The 20,152-nt window shown below is 38.9% G+C and overlaps 2 protein-coding genes across 8 annotated transcripts in view; both read right to left on the bottom strand.

The window, feature by feature from the left end:
* Positions 1 to 727: 727 nt before the first annotated feature.
* The window catches only part of HCCS (holocytochrome c synthase), a 21,033-nt gene continuing 1,608 nt past the window's right edge, over positions 728 to 20,152 (bottom strand). The window contains exons 1-7 of one of the 3 annotated variants that reach the window (XM_021525612.2): positions 7,848 to 7,948; positions 7,282 to 7,431; positions 6,421 to 6,569; positions 5,690 to 5,838; positions 4,442 to 4,561; positions 3,856 to 3,942; positions 728 to 3,618 (exon numbers count right to left, since the gene is read on the bottom strand). In XM_021525612.2, coding sequence (XP_021381287.1) covers positions 3,420 to 3,618; positions 3,856 to 3,942; positions 4,442 to 4,561; positions 5,690 to 5,838; positions 6,421 to 6,569; positions 7,282 to 7,396 — 819 coding nt within the window. In that variant the 5' untranslated portion in view covers positions 7,397 to 7,431; positions 7,848 to 7,948 and the 3' untranslated portion in view covers positions 728 to 3,419. Of the gene's footprint in view, positions 3,619 to 3,855; positions 3,943 to 4,441; positions 4,562 to 5,689; positions 5,839 to 6,420; positions 6,570 to 7,281; positions 7,432 to 7,587; positions 7,719 to 7,847; positions 7,949 to 20,152 lie in introns of those variants that run through there. The other 2 variants (XM_021525623.2, XM_021525629.2) reach the window with 2 other exon arrangements.
* Positions 12,166 to 20,152, bottom strand: part of TLCD4 (TLC domain containing 4) — a 26,174-nt gene continuing 18,187 nt past the window's right edge. For all 5 annotated transcript variants that reach the window (XM_021525657.2, XM_021525666.2, XM_021525675.3 and 2 more), the window contains exon 7: positions 12,166 to 18,456. In XM_021525657.2, coding sequence (XP_021381332.1) covers positions 18,141 to 18,456 — 316 coding nt within the window. In that variant the 3' untranslated portion in view covers positions 12,166 to 18,140. The remainder of the gene's footprint in view (positions 18,457 to 20,152) is intronic.

Here is a 20,152-nt window from a genome sequence, read left to right as displayed (position 1 = left end):
CCTCTGAATTACTCGCCAGTTACAGAGCACTCTTGCTGGCCAGATACAAACAGGACAAACTGCAGAAGAGCAGAGCTGGTCCCTTGTGACTGAGCAGGGAGGGTGCTGGAGGCAGAGCAGCAGTCTGGTGCCCCTGAACAGTGGCAGCAGTGCCAGGACCCCAGGGGAGGAGAGCCACTGCAGCCTGAAGCGACACGACTGCCAGCAGCCAAACCCCGTCCCGTCCGTACCTGAACGCAGAATGGCTTCCTGCTCCAGGAAATCGAGGTCACAACAGCTCCTGACTGCATGGGAATACATTATGCTGGAGTCCTTTTCACCAGTCCCAGTTTCTGGGCACTGCAACAGCCTTAGAACACATCTTCAGAGCAGGCCAGGAGGGCACCCATAACTTGTTTCATCTGCAAGAGTCAAAACACAATAGGTCAACAGGGCTTTGATACAGTAAAGCAAAACATAGGTGAACTTTTGAGTCTAAATAGAGAACTAATTATAGAAGCAGCCATTCTTTAGTGAGTGCCTGCATTTTCCCTTTGGAATATGCACAAGGTTAACTTTAGCTTGGGATGGGTTCCAAAATTCTGTTTCAGCCTGACCAGGATTGGGAAGCTGGTGTCACTGCAGAATTCCCTGAAAGGACTTGATCAGGATACTTCATCACTTTCTTGGGCTCCATGAACTCTCCATACCCTCCTATACTTGCAAAGAAAGGATGTAAATGTATATATTTATGCATATACAGACATTTATTTTAATACAGCCTGAACAATAGTTTTTCAGTTAAAACATCCTTCCCAAGGATTAAAAAAAGGCCAATTAAAATCACCATTTTTCAAATTTACACTGGAATTATAATAATTTTAATTCTAACATCTATGCATCATGCATCAAGAAACCCAAGCCTAAAGAAGAAAACTACATTTACTTCCTTAAGTCTTACTGCTTGTAGAAATTAATTATTTTCATTTAGTCTTCTAGGATTTTTTTTAATTTCCTTGCATTCCTCTCAAGTTAGCCAGACTCAGGATGAATGTATTTTTTGTCACATGCTCTTATTCTGAAAACTGCTGTCTCAGTTAGCAAACACTTGAATTTAGTCCTTGGGTTTTGATTTGGTATTCACCTGAAAAATGAGACATATATTCAAAAACGTGACAATAGGTAAATTGTAGTAATATACAATAATACATAGTAACAATATCAAATATATACTCTATAGCAAGATTTTAGTTATAACAGACTAGAATCTCATATGACAATGCAAAAGCTCATTTTAATAATTCTTACAGCTAAAAGCATGATTACCAAATACCAAAGTTAAGAAAAGTATCTTTATTTGATTCTCCTTTTAGTTTGATGACAAAGTAGTACTTTTCATTAACAGCAGCACAGAGAAGAACAATTTTGAACCTGTGATAGATGGAACATAACAGGAGATAGTAAACACATGAAGTGGCTTGTGACAGTTTCCCCGGATTTAGCAGCCATTACAATTTCCATGCTCTCAACATCACACTGCCAAAATCAACAAAGCAAACTCCTGCTTTTGAAGCTTCTGAAGTACTCCCTACAGTGGTGTAGCCTTTCCATATTTACTTATGACAAATACAGAATCCTCAGTCTAGCAAGTTGCCAAATACATAAACCAACAAATACCAAAAAAAAATCCCAAAGGAAAACAACCCACCACCCCAAAAAGAGAACTCCTCAATCTTTACTGTTAGAACAGAGCAGTTCCTTCATTTCCTTCATACAAACGCTCTCTTCTTTTATCTCATCCATACATTGCCTATTTAGATAAAATCTTTATCTTCCCTATAAGATATATATATATATCTGAATCACTGAAAAGGGGGAAAAGGAATAAGCAAAGTGGATATGGGTAAGAGAGTAGTTTTCCTCTTAGGATTCCGGATAAAATTTATTCCTACCATGCACAACAGTTGTCTCTGAAGTGGCAACTATTCATGATCACTAGAATTGTAAAGTAGGAAAACTACCCTGACTAATTTTTCCCTAAATGAGAAGTGACTTTCCTGAAATATTACAAGGGACTTCCTATCAAAAGAGGAAAGGGAAAGTTCCAATGTCAGTTAAACATAGGCCACTTTCAGAAAATGAAATGTACAGCTACCTTCCCGTTAAGGTTGGGGAGTTTGAAGAAGGCAGCTTCCCCCATTTGAGAAGCTACACTGTGCTATTCTCTTACTCCCTTCCATTCCCAAGTGTTTTGCATAGCACCTGAAACTTACTGAGTCGCGCAAATTTAAAACTATTATAAGACTTTAAAAAATTCGTTTCCCTTGCTAAGCACAAACAATAATCAAATCTTTACGCCATGCATTGCCCTTAGAAAACACTCCAATCAACCTCCCTTGGCCCTCTTGATACCCTTGTAGCCCAGTTGCATACACACCTGTAATACACCTCCCTATACTCACGTGTGTGGCTGTCTAGTCACACCCCCTTATGCAATTCCTTATTATATAAAAAAACATGCTTTGATAAATATCATTAATGCAACCAGGATGCCAAATGCAGATGCATTGCAGGAGGTTCTTTAAATAAGGCTTAGCTCTGTCCCAAATTCATTACATGACGCATATTACAGACATGAAAATGCTGTAATAACGCATTTTCTTACATCAGAAAACCACCTCTTAAATATTCAAATAAATAGCCATTAAATAAAAATTTTGTCCTTTTAGAAAGGCTGTTTTAAAAATGATACTCATTTCCTGCTTCCAACAGGTGATCTTCAGTTCAAAGAAAAATTGCAGATTAAGGCATGAGTACATTCTCCTTTTCTACATAACATAACTTTAAAATACTCATACCACACTACACCACCTTTAACTGATTAACTGAAGTTTTCTGAGAAAGTATGTATTTGAATAGGTAAAATGTCCATACAAAAACAAATACATGGTTTTGTTATGTAAATAAAGCGCGTAATTTGAAAGTGTCCATACCTTTTACCCTTTATTCATCATGGAGGTATCCAACTACTTTAAATATATGAAATAATTTATTAAATTTCCAGTTTTCAATAATCATAATACTCAAAACTCCAGTCAGAATCAGAATTGCAATGTATTTGGAGCAGCACTGAAAGTCATGAAATGAAAAGAAGGCAAGCTTATGCAGAATCTGAGACAAGTAAGAAAGGCTTCCCAATTCTTAAGAAAATTAAGATGCATGTTTTTGCCACTGTAACTTTATTATTCCAATAGAAACACCACAAAGCATTGGTGTACTTAAGGAGAAATTTCCCTGTCCTCCCTTCCCACCCTGAGAGAACAGTAGTGATGATGACAGCAATGACAGCTGCAGTGAACTTCTGTCTCAAGTCCTGGTATCCACACGTCCATTGTCTAGGAGGAAAGTGGTTACTTTTCAAGTACACACCACAGGAGCAGTTAGGAAGTCCAGCGCCACCAGGCCACCTTCACTCTGTCCCAGACGGCCGAGAGCGAGTCCAGCGCAGGGCGCACGTCCAGGATGGTGAACTGGTAGTTCTTGTCCACTGCTCCGCCGTCGTAGTAATCGATGACGTAGCGCACCTCCTTCCCACAGCGGTCAACGATCCAGTCGTGCCGATCAAAGGGCAGCTCGTACCTGCGCGGGACAGGGAACAGCCCATGGAGGTATTTTAATGGATATCATGAACCTGGGAGAGGGAGTCCAATTCAAGAGTTATTTGTCCATAAGATCTCACTAGTACTTCTATCTTCAGGCAATTCTAACTTGCAATACCAGTTCTGAAACATGTTTAAATTAATTCCACACCATGTTTTCAGACACACTTCTCCAGCATCCCATCTCAATGAAAGACCTTTTTCCCTGCCCACGTACCCCATCCATGAACGTATTCTGGCTCTTGGCGAGTACTCCTTCGCTTTGCCTCCAAACCGCATCAGTGATGGCCCACATGGACATTCCCTGCGCACACAATTCAAAAGGAAAATAGTTAACAGTCTTATTTTCAATGATTAAACCACTATGGTAATTTGTTTTAGCAACAGACAAACTGAGTAGAAGAAAGCAACAGTAACAAATTAATTTTTTTTCCTTTTTTCAAAGCTTTGAAAAGTCATCCACTTTCTGTCAGCACTTACTGCTGTAATTATAAAGTATCTCTGACATGCTCCACACCATTGTTCTAATTTGTCAACAAAGCAGTTCTCTGCAAATCTAATCCACAGATTTAATACATTAAAGAATAGAACCATAATCCAAACTACTGTGTAAAAATGATCACGGAAATTCGGAGAAAAATTTATAATACCAAATGCTTACTAGTCCCATGTCCTGCAGCAACAGGGACTACTCTGATCTAAAAAGTGACAGTCTGCTTTACACCAGTCATGCTAATCTAAGTTTATAACTCATATCTTTGTTATAACAAATATTCCATATGCAACATTTCACAGGTACATACACAGCATGTAGAGCTTCCCACTTCAAAATCTCCTTCCAAGCTTGCTCATTATTTTGATTATGAATCTTAATAATGTTGGTCATGTCTTCACTTGTTATGTCATCATCTTTCCACCTCCACCTAAAAAATAAGAACTTGAAAATAGTTTATAAACATTATAGCATAACAACTCTACCTTCCTAGCTTTTATCTGATGAACTTTTGAATCAAGATTTAAGGTTGTATGCAAGACACAAGACAAGTATGCAAACTTTTGGCTAATCTGCTTAAGCATCTTGAGAACCAGTTCATTTTCTGTGCAGAAGTGTGGTTATCCAATATTATCATCACAGAGATTCACAAATTCTACATAGCCAAATTAACAGCTTAACTGGATCAGAAAGTTATCAGAGTGTGCAAACATCACCACATCCACAGTATTCATAAAAAATGCTTAGGAAAAATCCCACACACATTCCTAATGCACAGAAGTCCTGTGTTCAACAGATTTTGCAAACACTTAGAAATACTTTCCATCTCTCTTGACACTGCATTTTGACTGCATGTGTGCTTCCTTATCAACTGGCATAACATTAACACATTTCAGTGTTTACAGGAGCCAAACTTGTATGTTCCATACAGCCTGCTTATATCATATTGTGTTATGAACCACACTGACACACAGAAAAAAGAATTACTATTCCTCCAAAAGTAAACTACCTGTAAAGTTCATCTGTTCAAGAATGACAAACACATCATTACAGAAGAACAAGGAAATATCATCACAGGAGGATTTTTAGTCTTGCCTACACTCAATTTTTGTAAATACCATAAATGTCTACTTGCAAATTCCCCTATTTTTAGTTTTTGCAAAGTTAGATGTTCTTACTTAGAACTTCTACTGTCATTTTACAGCATTAAAATGAAACCAACTTTGTTGAAAGCTGGGAATCATGCAAACTTTGTCTACACCTGTGCATGGACTTTGAAGAAAATTTTCTGAGCCAGTAGCAGTTGCTTGACATTTTTTACCATCCTCTTGATCACTAGAAGACACATGGCCTTTTGACACCAACTCACCCTTTAAAATATGAAGATGTTTATAAGAACAGTACTTTTTAAAAAGAGCTACTTCATTATTTACTGGTTAAAATCCACAAACTCAAAAAAAAAAAAAAAAAACACCAAAACAAAACCACCAATAACTAATGATACTAGTTCATGAATTCCAGGCTCACAGACACATCTGATAATTCACAGTGTATTTACCCTTTTCTTAGCATAGCATTCCAGAACATTTGCTCTGAAGGGTAGACCCATTTCTTGTCAGAATGTGCTCTAGGAATGGAAGATTCTTCTCTAACAGTTGACAATGGAAATGGCTGCCCTGGAGATGGCTGCTGATTGGGAGGAGGCATCTAGAGAACAAGGAGAACCAACAACAAACTAGAGTATTAACATTTTGGTAAGTTACAGTGTTTGAGAAAAATCAAAGCATGATCCATCAACTCCTACAAAGATCAAGAAGTACAGCCTTTATTTAATTCCACCAATATTCTATTTTTTTGCAGCAGAACTCTGCACAAACTTGTCATCAGGAGACTACGGGAAAGCTTTCTGCCTAAACTTCAATTTTCAAAAGAGCAATGCTTTTTGTAAATCTTGGAGATGCTAATCAGAACTCAACCATACTGCTGTTATACAGAAACTAAAATCCAATAATGTATCATAAAAACATTTATGTAACTAGTAAGTAGAGAGCAAAAGATATTTAAAAATGGGAAAACCACCACATATGTAATTTTTAATACAATGGTCAAGAAGATGCAATTTGTTTTCAAATAAAAATTTGCACAAAAAGGAGAAAAAGCAGTCTTAAAAATAAAAAACAATGTTATTTCCCAGAGTTTCCAGCTTACATAGTAATACTATTTACATTTCTGGGTATAAGACTTCAGAAGAAACAAGACTAAAACAAACATGTGAAATAAGCAAGTTACCATATTGCTGGGATCTATGTCATCTTTCATTTGAGATGCACCAGACTTCACAGGACATGCTACAAACTCATAAGCTCTTTCTTGATGTGCAGGAACATCATCTGTGTTCTCAGTTCTATGATCAGCAGTCTTCATGTGCATTGGACAACCTTAAACAAAACAGCAGTATACATTTTGCTACAAGATGAAAACTCTAATACATGAATTGGAAAAGTTCATTGAACGCTCATATAAATGCACATGGGTATTTCACTCTTTCTTCTGAGCTTTTCAGCAGTTTTAACTGCTCTCTTTCCTGCATTTCAAGACCCAAAATCATGATAAGATCTGAGTTTCCTGTGTAGTCTTTGAATGCTCATTTCCTATCCCCATCCTGGTCTCAATACTGAACTGTTTGCACTTAAGATTTCCTCAGGGAAGCCGACCCAGTGCCTTGACTGAGTCAACAGAAGAGCTGATGTCCTCCTCCAGACATTCACCTCACGCCACCCTTCTGCAGCCCTTTTCCAGATAAGTGGTTTTTAGTGGCAGCCAGTCAACCCGTCACCATCTCCGTAGGGGCTCCCTGACTCTCTGTGGCTGTATCACACCACGGGACAGATTTGTAGGGCGCCTGTGAAATGGGACAACTGGAAGTGACCCACAAGTTCTACAGTAAGCACCTCCTGTCTTTACGAGCAAAGCAGTTTGCACAGTGTTCTGGTGAACAAGTGACTCCTCCTAAAGAAAAATTTACTTGAGAATGACTTTTGTTAAACAAAAATCTCAAGTTTATATGAAGAGTTTCTCCCACCCACCCCCGCAAGATTTTTCAGTCTTGTTTCCGTGTAGAGTTTAGCTCATTTAATTTCGAATGATTACCGCTCATTTTTTCCTGATGCATGGGACATTCTGAAGGTGGAGACGCCGCCTGGTACTGCCTGGATGCATTTGGTGAGTGCTCTGTAGCAGCCGGGGAGGATGCGGACAAACCCATGGCCTCTGCACGCTGGGCCTTTTACCATCAGATTTCTAAAGAAAAAGAAAGCAAATATTCGTAACACAAAACTACACTGGATACTTATTAAGGTGAACGCCAAGTGCGGGTGCAGTGCTGCACCACAAATTTAAAAAATTAATTGAAAAATCGGTTTAAATAGCAAGCTTCCAGCCCACACAGAGACTCACGCCGCGCTGCCCGAGCTCCTGCCCAGCCGCTCCGCACGGTCCCTGTCGGGGGCTGTGCCCGCACGCCGAGAAGGGCAGCGGCTCCCTCCGGCCCGGCCCGGCCGTGACCGACCCGCAAGGTCAGGGCAGGCCCGCCCCGCGCCTCCGCGCGGCCCGGCGCCGCCGCCTCAGCGCCGCCTCCCCGCGCCGGAGCCCGGAGCTGCCGCTGCCCCGCCGCACCCGCACATCCTCCGCACCCTCCTCCTCCTCCTCCTCCTCACCTCAGCTCGCCCGGCCCGGCCCGGCCCGCGCCCCTCGCGGCGGCCCCGAGCGCCTCGCGAGAGCGCGGCTGCGCTGCACGCCTGCTCTGCACGCCTGCGCCCGCCGGCGAGGGGCGGGCACGGCGCCCGGGCCCCGCCCGGCTCCCGCCCGCCCCCGGGGCTCCGGGCGCGGGGCCGGCTCCCCGCCCGCCCCCGGGGCTCCGGGCGCGGGGCCGGCTCCCCGCCCGCCCCCGGGGCTCCGGGCGCGGGGCCGGGTCCCCGCCCGCCCCCGGGGCTCCGGGCGCGGGGCCGGGTCCCCGCCCGCCCCCGGGGCTCCGGGCGCGGGGCCGGGTCCCCGCCCGCCCCCGGGGCTCCGGGCGCGGGGCCGGGTCCCCGCCCGCCCCCGGCCCAGGGCCGGGTGCCCATCGCGCCCGCCGGCCCCGGGGCCGCGCACGGCTGCCCCGGCCTCGCGGCCCGCGGGCACGGCAGGACAAGAGCTGGGTGCCAACGACAGCGAACGCTGCCAGCCGGGGCTCGCGGGAAGCCCCGGGCAGCTGCGCCAGCGAGAGCTCCACCTCGGGCTGGGGGCTGCTGTGGGAAACCATCGTCCTTTACAACCGCTAATAATTGCTGAAGTATAGAAGGAGCCCACGCCGTACTAGCAGCAAGCACCGATACCGTAAAGGTGTATCCTTTTTTAGTACTAAACTTGCGGAGATAGTAAAGTTATTTAAGGTTATTTTTAAACATCAACTAGACAAGAAAAGTATCACAGATCTTTTAAGATTTCCTAAGAATATTATTTCCAAGCCGGAAGATGCATTTGACCTGTGTGTGTGAAGTACCGTGCATAACACACAGAAGATGGAGCTCACTGTGCATCAGAGCACGGAATATTGCCTTCATCGCATCCCCTTTTGATTAGCAAGTGCTAAAACCTGGCTATGCAGTAACCACTGAAACAGTAGGTACAAACTCCGCAGGACTATTTCAATGTTCATCCCACCACGTGGACTCCAAAGAGGCTGTTAAGTGCAAAAAACACGTGGGGAGCCGAGAAATATTCATTATTAATGTATAACAATTAGAACTGATTTTAAAAATAACAATCTTTTTTTCCCAAATATTCTATTTCAAATATTCTATTTCTTCTGAAGGAGAAAGGAAATTAATCTTCAAGTGGCATAGTTATTACAATGCCTTAGGATGAAAAAAAATTCAAATTCTTATGTGGAAGAAGGGTGTACGTACATACAGAAATGACTGATTCTCTCCCATTTCTTTCAAAAAAGACAAATTCTAAACCACACTGAAATAGTTCTAAGCAGCAGTATTTCAAAATATATATCTACCTGAATTTAAAAAGCTTTTATATATTCCTCTCGAGAGTGTTTTTGAGATAACTTTTACATGCCATCTTTCAAAGTAGGATCTTTCTTATTAACAAGGACATTGCCATTCAGTGTGAACATGCAATAAAAATACAAGTATAAAGCAATACCAAATATTCATCCTTTCAGTAATTTTTGCCCTTTTATAGTCTTGATTACTTAAGAGGAAATTATTTTCTACTCCTTCTGCATGCAGGAATTATCAGCACAGCATATTATGAACCTTAACATAGAAATGTAGTATTATGTCAGTAACCAAATCTCTATTATATGCTCTGGAAAATACTCTGATTCCCTCCATTTCCCAGTTTAGGTATATTTAGCTTTACTGCAGCACCTAAGACTACATTCACAGTAACAGCTGGGTAAGCAGCACTGAGCAATCATTTTAAGTCTTCACTTGCTACACGTACAGAACCACAGAACAGTTTGGGTTAGAAGGGACCTCAAAGATGCTCTCATTCCAACCTCGTTGCCATAGGCAAGGACACCTGCCCCTACTGAAGGAATGAGAAGTGACTTTACAAACAAAGTGTGGGTAGATAAGGCCAGATATAGAGAGGTGAAAGAAGCAAGGGGGGAACCACAAATTCCACAGGAATTCCACTAATTGACATAGACTGCTACTCACTCAAGACTGTGCTAAATCTCTGGACTTAGAGAAAAATAACAGAGACACAAAGAAAAAGAAAAACAGGTATTAGGTGTTTCAGGGAATCTGTACCTCTGAAGTACCACAGCCAATGGGGAAAGAGAGAGGAAAAATGTGGCTGGGAAATTGGATAAAAAGGAAGCTATGTCCCCTATAAATTTTGAGAGACCTGATGGAGAATGCCCCATGACTTCTCCTTTTATTTGAATAAAGTGACAGGACTCCTCTGTCTCCTTTTTAGACATAAACCTCTGGTGTTTGTGGATTAATCTTCCTGACAGCTTCGCCAGGTTGCTCAAAGCCTTCTCTAACCTGGCCTTGAACAGGGGCATCCACAGCTTCTTTGGGCAACCTGTTCCAGTGTCTCACCACTCTCACAGGGAAGAATTTCTTCCTAACAACCAAGCTAAACCTGCCCTCTTTCAGTTTAAAGTCATTACCCCTTGTCCTATCACTACATGCATCTGTTCCTCTCCAGCTCTCCTGTAGCCCCTTTACACACTGGATGGGACCCTAGAGTGTCCACAGAACCTTCTCTTCTCCAGGCTGAACAGCCACAAGTTGCTCATCCCGTCTCCACTTAATGACACTGTTTAATAAGATCCTCCCACAGAGCAACTGAAATCTCTGCTTCTAAGTATTTCAAGTCAGTGGCAGAAGGACCCTTCAGTAAAACAGATTTTCTCTCTCTGATGTTCTCAAATGGAAAACTGTTTATACTCCTTCCTCTCCAAGTACGTAATGCTGTAGATGTCAGTATGCCATCTCCCTGCTTCCACCATCACTCTCCACCAGAAGCAACAACTGCATTATTAGTCATTGTATAGATAATAGTTTTCACCCTCTGTAAGATGAGCCAAGTAGGAAAATTTTTTTTACTCAATGTAAAGGCTTCTTCACAAAGAACACCAAGGTCCCAATCTCAATTAAACACAATCTACCCATAGGTATATTGTACTGTGAACTCCACAAAAGCAGAGCAAAAGAACATACCATAGTAGCCCACCTTCTAAAATTGGACAGATATCAAAGATTGAATTTTTTTTTAATCTTAGTCAAAATTACCACATCAATATGAGGAGAGAAACCAAAGTTTTCAGAAAGAACATAAAGGCAATAAAAAAACTGGGGAGACAATGAAGAGTACCTGTACACCCAAATATGACAAAGAATTGGATATAAAAAGTACTTCCTATATCCTGTGTCTTAGGGAAAGAAGTTTCTCACACTTTAAGTAAAATTTGTTGAATGCATTAGTTTAAGAATGGCTCACTGAAAGGCATCCCTTGTTCCCAGCCATGCTCAGTCCTTCCTTCCCACTATTCACTGTTAAAAGCTGCCTAGTGCCAATACAAAAGCCTCCTACCAAGCCCCATTTTCCTTCCTCAAGCAGTTGGAAATCTGACCTATATAGCATCTAACCCCAAAGAACATCTGTTCCCAGAAACTCCCACTCACTTTCTAGCAGGCCAATTAGTCAATGCATAGTTTACTACACTAGCAATGTAGAATTGGTACCTTAAGTATATAATTTACAAATGCAACAAAATTCCCTTCAAAAAAATGAGAGGAAAAAAGTAAAAACACTGGACTGCTTTGTGTTTTCTTCTAGCAATTTAGCCATTGCATAACACAAGAAAACCCAAAGAAACATTAGTAATTCCTGTGCTTGGAACCCAGTGGTTAAGATATAAAACAGCAGCAATCTCTAAGGATGCTCAAAGAAAAGAAACCTGTAGGCTTTGCCACACAATTCATGCTTCCATGCACATATAGAACCTCGGAACTGCCATAGTGAGGAACTCAATTGCCCATCTGAGTATGCGGTAAGGGACTGTGTATGTATCTTATTTATAACATGCTGACAACAGCAGCTCTTTATCCCCAGAGCCTTCAGAAAACTGTCCAGTCTATGCCCTGACACACATGGTATTACAAGACAATGCAACAGAATTATACTATCCAATCCAAGAGTTCTTCCCCAATACAAAAATTTACATAATGTATAATTCCCCAATATACAAACTTAGAGTTTAAGTTACATTCCTGGCCCCAGTGATGTCCTACACAGAATTTCAGTATTCAAAATTCCAGCCACCTGAGCAACAGTGGGGCTCAGACCTCATACCCATCTTCACCTTCTTTAAAATAAGATACAGCATGAAACTTCAAGATACCATAAAAGCCAGTTGTTTCAGAATTTAACTCCCCCAAAACTGTTCTTTCATGATGTACTCATTATAGGTACATAAGCTCTTAACCATATTAAGAAAGAAAAATTCACAAAATAAGAAGCTGTGTTCCTTTCCTTTATTATGATGTACCAATACCTTGCATACAACATGCAATTTATTGCTTATTGACATTATTGCATATATCAAAGGGGAAAAAAAATCAGCCAATATAATTTTACGCAAGCTCCTAAACTGTTCAAACAAAATACAGAAATGCTTTACAATATCACTGAAATGCTAACAAATAATTCAGTTTCTTTCTTGTAATAGAAAGTAAATTTAAACCCATAATACTTAATAATTCACTTTACTATGACAGATTACTTTTATCACCAATCTTCAGAATTGTTATATTGCATGTTTAAGTTCTTGTGCCATGATAAGGATTGTTACTCAATCAGGTCACATTACTAGTTGAATTTAATAGTGTGATCCTGACATTTTGAGACAATATTAGAATTTACTGCAAACCAGATTGTCAAGATTTACCAGAAATCAGTCTAGTAGAATCTAAAGTTTTCGTCCTTGCTCTGCACATAAGTTAGATAAACTCATCAAGTTTCTTCTTAGATAGATTATATAAACATTTTTGAATTACAGTCTCCATTACTTATGCCTAACTTGTAACTCATTTGTTCCAAACACGTTTTCTAATTTGAATTTATAACAGGTTAGCTGTGCTTATTCTACATAAATAGGTATCTGTCAATATTGAAGAAAACACTATTTGGTAAATGCATGCTAGAAACAAATCCAGGACATTTGGATATGTGCATAAAGTGTGCAAATTATATAGCTGAGCTCATGATTAGCCCTTTTCCTCCCTTCCCCCTATGATTTGATGTTTCTTGTGAAAGGAATAGGATTACTATAAACAAAACCACACTGCATTCAAAATTTTCTATTCTGTATTACAGCTTAGTATTCATATTTAAATGTTGCTTTCAAACCTAGCAAATTTTTAAAAATACCAAAATTTAAAAACTTAGAAGACAATTTACATGCAACATGTTCCATTTGGGTGCAGATTCTCATATACTTAAATATTTATAGGCTCATAAAAGCATCTCCTGTCCACAAGACAAGTACAAAGTTTGACATCCCACACACAGATTAAAAATAAAGATACAATACAGAATATTTTATTTGCATTTATATTTTCAATTTCAGTAAGTAGGAAGTTATAAATAGCACACTGAATCATTATGTGGTTGATATCAAGCCATGCTGATCTCTTCATACTTCACTCTCTTACAGACATTACTTTTACTTACAACAAAATGTATGTATTTCATATTAAACAGATGCCCTCTCAGTGCAGGGCATCATACAATGAAACTGTTTTTGCCAAAATATTTCTTATTCCAAAGAATATGATTTATTCTTCATAGCTACCTTCCATTCTTTACTGAGCTATAAAGTGCTTGGTTATTATAAATAGAACAAGACTTTGAAAGGAGGTAGCTAGTAGGAATTTTTAATAGATAAGAAACCTTACCAAGTGTTACCATCTAAAGGATGACTTGATGCTTTATCCCAGATCTCTAAACAACCCAGGAAGCACATATTTCATCTTCTCTGCCATAAAAACAACTTTCAAGTTGCTTTCAGAAAATCCTAAGAACTTCATCTAACACAGATTTTATCCAGGTTTGGATGAAAGTTAAAAGTTCACAAATATTACCACTATTTCTATCTGACTGCCATCAATCAGGGTACCAGCAATGAAATACTATTCATTTTCTGGCTGTATTCCATAGACAGAGAAATCTGACCAGGAACAAACCTTCCCTCGTGGAGTTCCTTGTAGCCAGATAATGCTGTTGTACAGTAGGTTATTAAAATATGAAAGGGGCCTGCAATGGGTTTCAAAGTCTTCTACACTCGCACTTTTTCATCTGAAAATTCTAGTCCCTTTCCATTTGCTTCATTGATGGCTTTCAGCAGCAGCCAACAGCACACCAGACCCTAACTGGACTAACTGTCAAGCAGCCCTTCATTTTCCTCTGAGTGGCTCAGCAGAAGCATCACAAAATTATTTTTCAGGCTTCTCTATTAAATGGTCTTTTCCAGAAATCTTGTACATCCATATTCTTAAAGACACAAAATGCCATGAGGAAAAAATTCCTCGTCATACAATGATCAACAACTGGTATTCCATTTTATACACCTTGGAAATTTTAAATAATAAAATTTCCTTTTTCATCACAGAGACACAAACCTTTCTGCTATGTATCCATCTGCTGTTGCCCAACCACAGCAGTAGGAAGACATCTGGATCTCTAGGCGTGTTCACAAAGTATCCTCCTCCTCTCTTTAAAGCTGCCTGAATGCATTTACTCACTTGTATAGGCTTTTACCCTTAGGTTGTTAGTTCTGCAATATGTGTAATCTTCTCCCACAATATTTGAAGTAAAGATGGAAGTAATAATCTTCCAAACACTGTAAATAGTTTAACTTTTAATAAACTTTAGTACATAATTTGGAATTGTTACGAATTTATGTATGAAGTCAGCTACCCTCATTTTCTGCATATATTTCATTTTTCAATGGATTATATTTTTTAAGCAATTAAGTTACTAAATTATGGAGCTCACTCAAGATAGCATGTATTTATAGAGGTAGAGTAGGCTTCAGAGATGCAATTCTTACCACTGAAGAATTCACACAGATAACCAATACAGCATCCCTGTTGTGTGAGGCCCTCCACTGAAATCCACCAAAACATTCTCTGAGAAAATGAGTATTTGAAGTATACTTCTCTCTGCAAGTACTTATTCCACAAATCAGTTACAGAACACCTACCATTCTCCTCTAGAGTTCTGAAAGTGGTATTTACTCATCTTTTGATGAAAAATTAAAGCCATAAAAAAGGGAAACTTGCATTTCTACATACAGCCTAACCAGTACCACAGTCTGTCCCATGACCAGCAAGCTAATGTCACCTGGTATTGAAGAATGGAAAAGAAAATAAAAGAAAACCAAACTACTTTTTACAAGAGTCACTCCTTCCATTTGATATGCCCACAGAAAGGACACCTGATGACATGCCAAGAGTCTGCTTTTACAATGCATGGGTTAAAAATATAAATTTTAAGCCACTAATAAGATATTACATTCAAAAGCATTTTTACTATGCTAATTACCATGCATTTACTTTTTACATAAAAAAGCAAAGACACAAGCTTACAACATTAAATTTTATCAATATTTCACTAAATTTTTAAAATTAATAAAGTGCAATTAAAAAATGGGTGCCACAGCTATCTAATTTGCTGTAAGTTTTTAATGGCAGGTAAAAAGTGCCCTATAGACTACTGTATTCAGTACATCACAACTTTGCTGCCTGTTTACTAAAGTCTTTGCTGAAACCACAGCTGTTAATATTTTTTTTTTATAAGAAAATTTTCCTGTGATGCATCAGGACATAACTGTAATAACTATTTTTAAAAATTATAAAATTTAGAGCTAATGCATTGCAAAATAGACTTTTAATTACAATAATTTTGTGCAGCAATCCAAAATACTAGCTGTTCTAAACGAATTCTCACTGCCCTTCAATCCTGGATTGTTGGCCAAAGTGTAGTATGCAGAGTTTTGGACTGTTTTTTGTTTCTAAGTCTAATTTTAACATCAATTTTATTATAGCTTGACTTACTTTTTTTTCCCCCATATCAAACACAAGTCTATCTAGAAGTGGAGAAGTAGGCCATTTTAATGAATGGCCTCCACTGACAACAAAATATTTAAAGTACTGTAATATTAAAATCAATGTAAGAAATTATAAATTTCAGAAACTTTTCATGAATTATAACCCTAAAAGTTGCCCCAAATTGTCTTCTCAGTTTTTTTATCCTGCTTCCCTAAAAAGAAAAACAGACTTCTATTTTCAAGCATACTCCTCCAAAACGTTTGAATGTACTCAATTTTAGAAAGGAACAAGCTTTCACAAAACTATTAATCACAGGGATCTAGTGATGTAAAAAGCAAAGAAAAGAGCATTTTGCATCAGGTATACTGAAATCACATTTTAAAAGATACCAGGTTCTGCACATGAGCATAAAAGAGAGTCCATTGCTTTGAGCAGAATCAACTCTCTGTGCATTTACTGGTACCCAAATGAGGCACTGTGCTCACTCAGATGATTACAGCTCAACAGATGCATTGTTAACTCTCCCAAGGCATAAACACATCTTTGTCTGTAGGCTGTGAAGTGTTAATAACCATGGGATCCAAAACCACAACCACTGACAATCCTTGCCACCTCCCTCAACAAGGCAGGATTGGGAAACTTTTAGAAAAAAGCCTGCCAAGCAGAGCAATGCAACTGGGCTTTCAAAAGTGCATTTTACACAAGTCCAAACAATACTCTCTGACAGCATTTTAACTGGGGACCTGAACTCATGGCAGCTGCCTTGGTTAGAAGGCACCGCAGCCTATGCAGTTCTCCTGGGTCTGACATGCATTTTCTGGACAAGGAGAGTGCCCAGTCCCTCAGCAGGGAGGGCAGCATGGGGCACTCACACCTCTGACTACAGAGGGGAAAGCTCATGTCACCCAGCTTTGTCACAGGGAGCAGGACTATTCACCCAACACGATGCTACCCTTCTGTTTAAAAATATAAATTGCTTTAACAGATTGCTACAATCATCAGGATGTGCACTGAAGTCTCAGTGAAAATGGACACTAACATACCTACACCAAGGAAAAAAACTAGAAGTCAATCAGCCACAGTTCTGGATAAAAGAAATGAAACAAAACAAATTTACACATAAATATAGCTCTCAAAATAATTTAAAATAAGATATAACTCAGAATTTCCTCAAATTGTACTACAAATGAGATTTAGGACTATTCCTGGATGGTGAGATTCCTCTCTGATGACTTCAAAGCCTTCAAGTTCACAGACAGAGTAACTGAGTATCTATTGACAAACATGTGGCTTAAAACAACAGAAAAAAAAAATTGTGTCTACAGTGATCAACCGTTCCTTCTACGGAATTACCACACAGTTTTAGAGGAGTTTGGCACAATTAATTCAAGAGTGTTCTTAGTCACACCTCGGACTTCTAACTTGATTAACAAGAAAAATATGACAAAAACTCAATGCTTCATATCAAACAGGTCATTTTGTGATAAAAGAACTAAGTATTACTTGAAGTTACACATTCAATTAAACTTTTACTCCAAATAGTCAATGGTTAAAAATACTCTGAGAAGAATTGCAGTGCTTCTCAAAGGTAGTAGCAACAAAGGAAAAAGCACTTCAGTAGGAACTATGCCATTTCCACATATCATCTACCATATTAACTTACAGAAAAAGTTCCATGGGGAATTTAGAAGATGTACTATTGCATGTAACCTAGCACATGGGAATCCTTCCCATCAAAGTGAGAATTTTAACAGCTCTTAAGCTATCATGTGGTCTTATAATACAACATTTTAGATAAAATTATTTCAAAATTTCCCAGAATGGTTTGCATTCATGTAAGGCAGAACCGAAAGCAGTAAAAGACTTCATAGAATCAAAGCCAAATTTTTAGCTTTTCTTGCAAAAATTAAAAAGTTGTCAAGAATGAAATCTTGATTGTTATTCCTAGAAGAAAACATAGAAACGTGCCTGGAAAATTGCACCATTATCAGGAGTTTGGGGAATTTTTCATCTTCTAAAAAAACATATGTCAGTATTCACTGGATTTATAAAACATTTTAATTGGAGAAACCTGAGAGAAACTCTTTGAACATACTGGTGGACAATAAGCAGTAACCAGTCTGCTCCTTTCTAGTTTCTGATGCTTGCAACTGCTTAGAACAGGCATGTGGAACTCATCTGCGTGAGCTTTTGCTTTTATTCCTCACTGGACAGGATCCGCAAAGCGTGGCCCTGGGCGTGCAGGCAGTGTGGCTAGGGAAAGAGTAAGGTCAGTACAGAGGTAATACCTTGTTTCCATAATAGGAGCATTCCATGGCAGAAATGTGCACTGTTTCAGTGAACCCAAATTATTTTCATAGCAGAAATTTCATTTATGTATGATTTCTAGGCAGATTTTCCATTTCTATGAGTTTTTGCTTCTTCCTGTCCAATAAGACATATGACCTTGTAGCATCCTTTTGCAATTTTGACCATCCACATCACATTCATAATATCCAAGACAATACTTGAGATCATCCAGGCGCTCTGGGCTGCAAATCCTAATCTCTGGAAACCTTCTGTTCCAAAAGAAGAAATTACGTGGCTGTAATACACTGGCATGACGGCAATCCTCACCACGAAGAACACAACTGTCATCAGCACACCATTGATGATGTTGGCCTTTGAAGATTTGGGATATCCCAGAACCTCAAAAAACCACCTGCAAAAGAAGTGTTCACAAATACCAGGCAGACTTGAAGCCATCTCTTTAAAAATTATTTTACTTCATGTTTATTTGTAAATCATCATGTATTAATTGCTTCTACCTTTATAATTTCTAAATTATAGCACTTTTTCTTGGCTTAGTTACAAATCCTTCTGCTTGGCTGCACTTTTTCCCCACCACTTAAGCAGTGTATGAGATCCAGAATACTGCAGAATAACACACAGAAAATCCTGATATGAATTGTGAACCAGTTGACAACCCACATGCATTTCAGTGACTATTGTGTAATATACAATAATAAAACTATATTTTAAAATCATAAAGACATATTTATTACTTACTGTTATATTTTATACCAACAGCAGCCAAAAATCTTTATCTCACTGAAAGCAACTCTAATATTGCATTTGGATTTGGTAATTCAGATAGAGCTCCAATTTCTCATAATTGGCATTTTCTGACTGCTTCTGTTCAGCCCAAAACCAGAACATTTTCAGAACCAAACATTGTGAACTCTTGATCATGTCACAACTTGGAACATTATCCAATGAAAAAAGAAATCTAAAAACTACCTCTCCATCTAATGCTGGGTCATAAATGGTCTCTAAAAAAGAATTCTTGCATATTTATTCCTAGATATAGTAGACAGGCATAACTTACCTATTGCCTAGCACACAGAACCTGAGAGTTGAAAAAGGAACAACAAACTTCTCTAATCCTTTGTCATTCACACTTAAACCAGAATAAACAAGTAAAATTTGTGCAGCAACAGCAGGCAAAACCACAGCAAAATAACTTGAATAACTATATTCGTAATGGGGGATGGGGAAGAGAATGAAATAATCTGTTTTTCTCCAGCAAGATACATGGCTAAAATGATTTAACAAAAAAAACTGTTCTAAACCTGGTTTTAAAAGTAATTTTTAATTTAATTACCTACAGATTACAACCTAGGCAATTATAAGTACACTAAAAAGATTTTCCAGACATCCAGCTCTAACAGAAATATTCTAGAAATTCATTAAGCATGCAACCAGGACAATTAAAATCCAGGCACTCGAGGTGACAGTCCAGCCCGGAAGCAGGATGCCTCACCACAGAAACACTTACTGACATCATGAAGAGAAAGACTCGATATGTTTGGTCAGATTAACAGTCAAAGCCTTTACTTTCAATTATATATACAATGCAGAATCAAAAATTAATGTAAAGAATGGTTTTCAAACATACTGCAACATGCTAGTATAGGTAATTGGCATCTGTTTAGCAACTTCCCTTTCCCAGGAAATTTTTAAAAGAAGTCTGTAAATAACAGTTACCATTACAATTTTACCCACCACAGTTCAGAATTAATTACATAAATGCTGATGCTAACATTAAAAGATCTAAATGCTTGGCATGGAGACAACATCCAATTAGAGATCCCTAACAACACAGACAGGAAATACACAGACAGCTCTAAGATTAGAATATCTTTTTATATTTTAATAAGAGCTCTTTTGGTAGACTAAGAATGCAAACAAGAAACATTATGTAAGTCGTTATCATTACCCACTACTTATTCTCTTAAGGGTCTGATTCACTTCAAATTTAAAGGAAAAAAATCATGCACTAATGAGATGACATCCCCTAGTGCAAGGGACTTTATTATCTCCTGCAGCAATTTCTGCTTTTCTGAGAGAGTGCTAAA

This window comes from Lonchura striata, chromosome 9 (genome assembly GCF_046129695.1).
Source record: "Lonchura striata isolate bLonStr1 chromosome 9, bLonStr1.mat, whole genome shotgun sequence".
In the NCBI taxonomy this organism is placed as follows: Eukaryota; Metazoa; Chordata; class Aves; order Passeriformes; family Estrildidae; genus Lonchura; species Lonchura striata.
The sequence above is the reverse complement of the archived record's forward strand: the minus strand, read 5'-3'. Positions and strand labels throughout refer to the sequence as shown.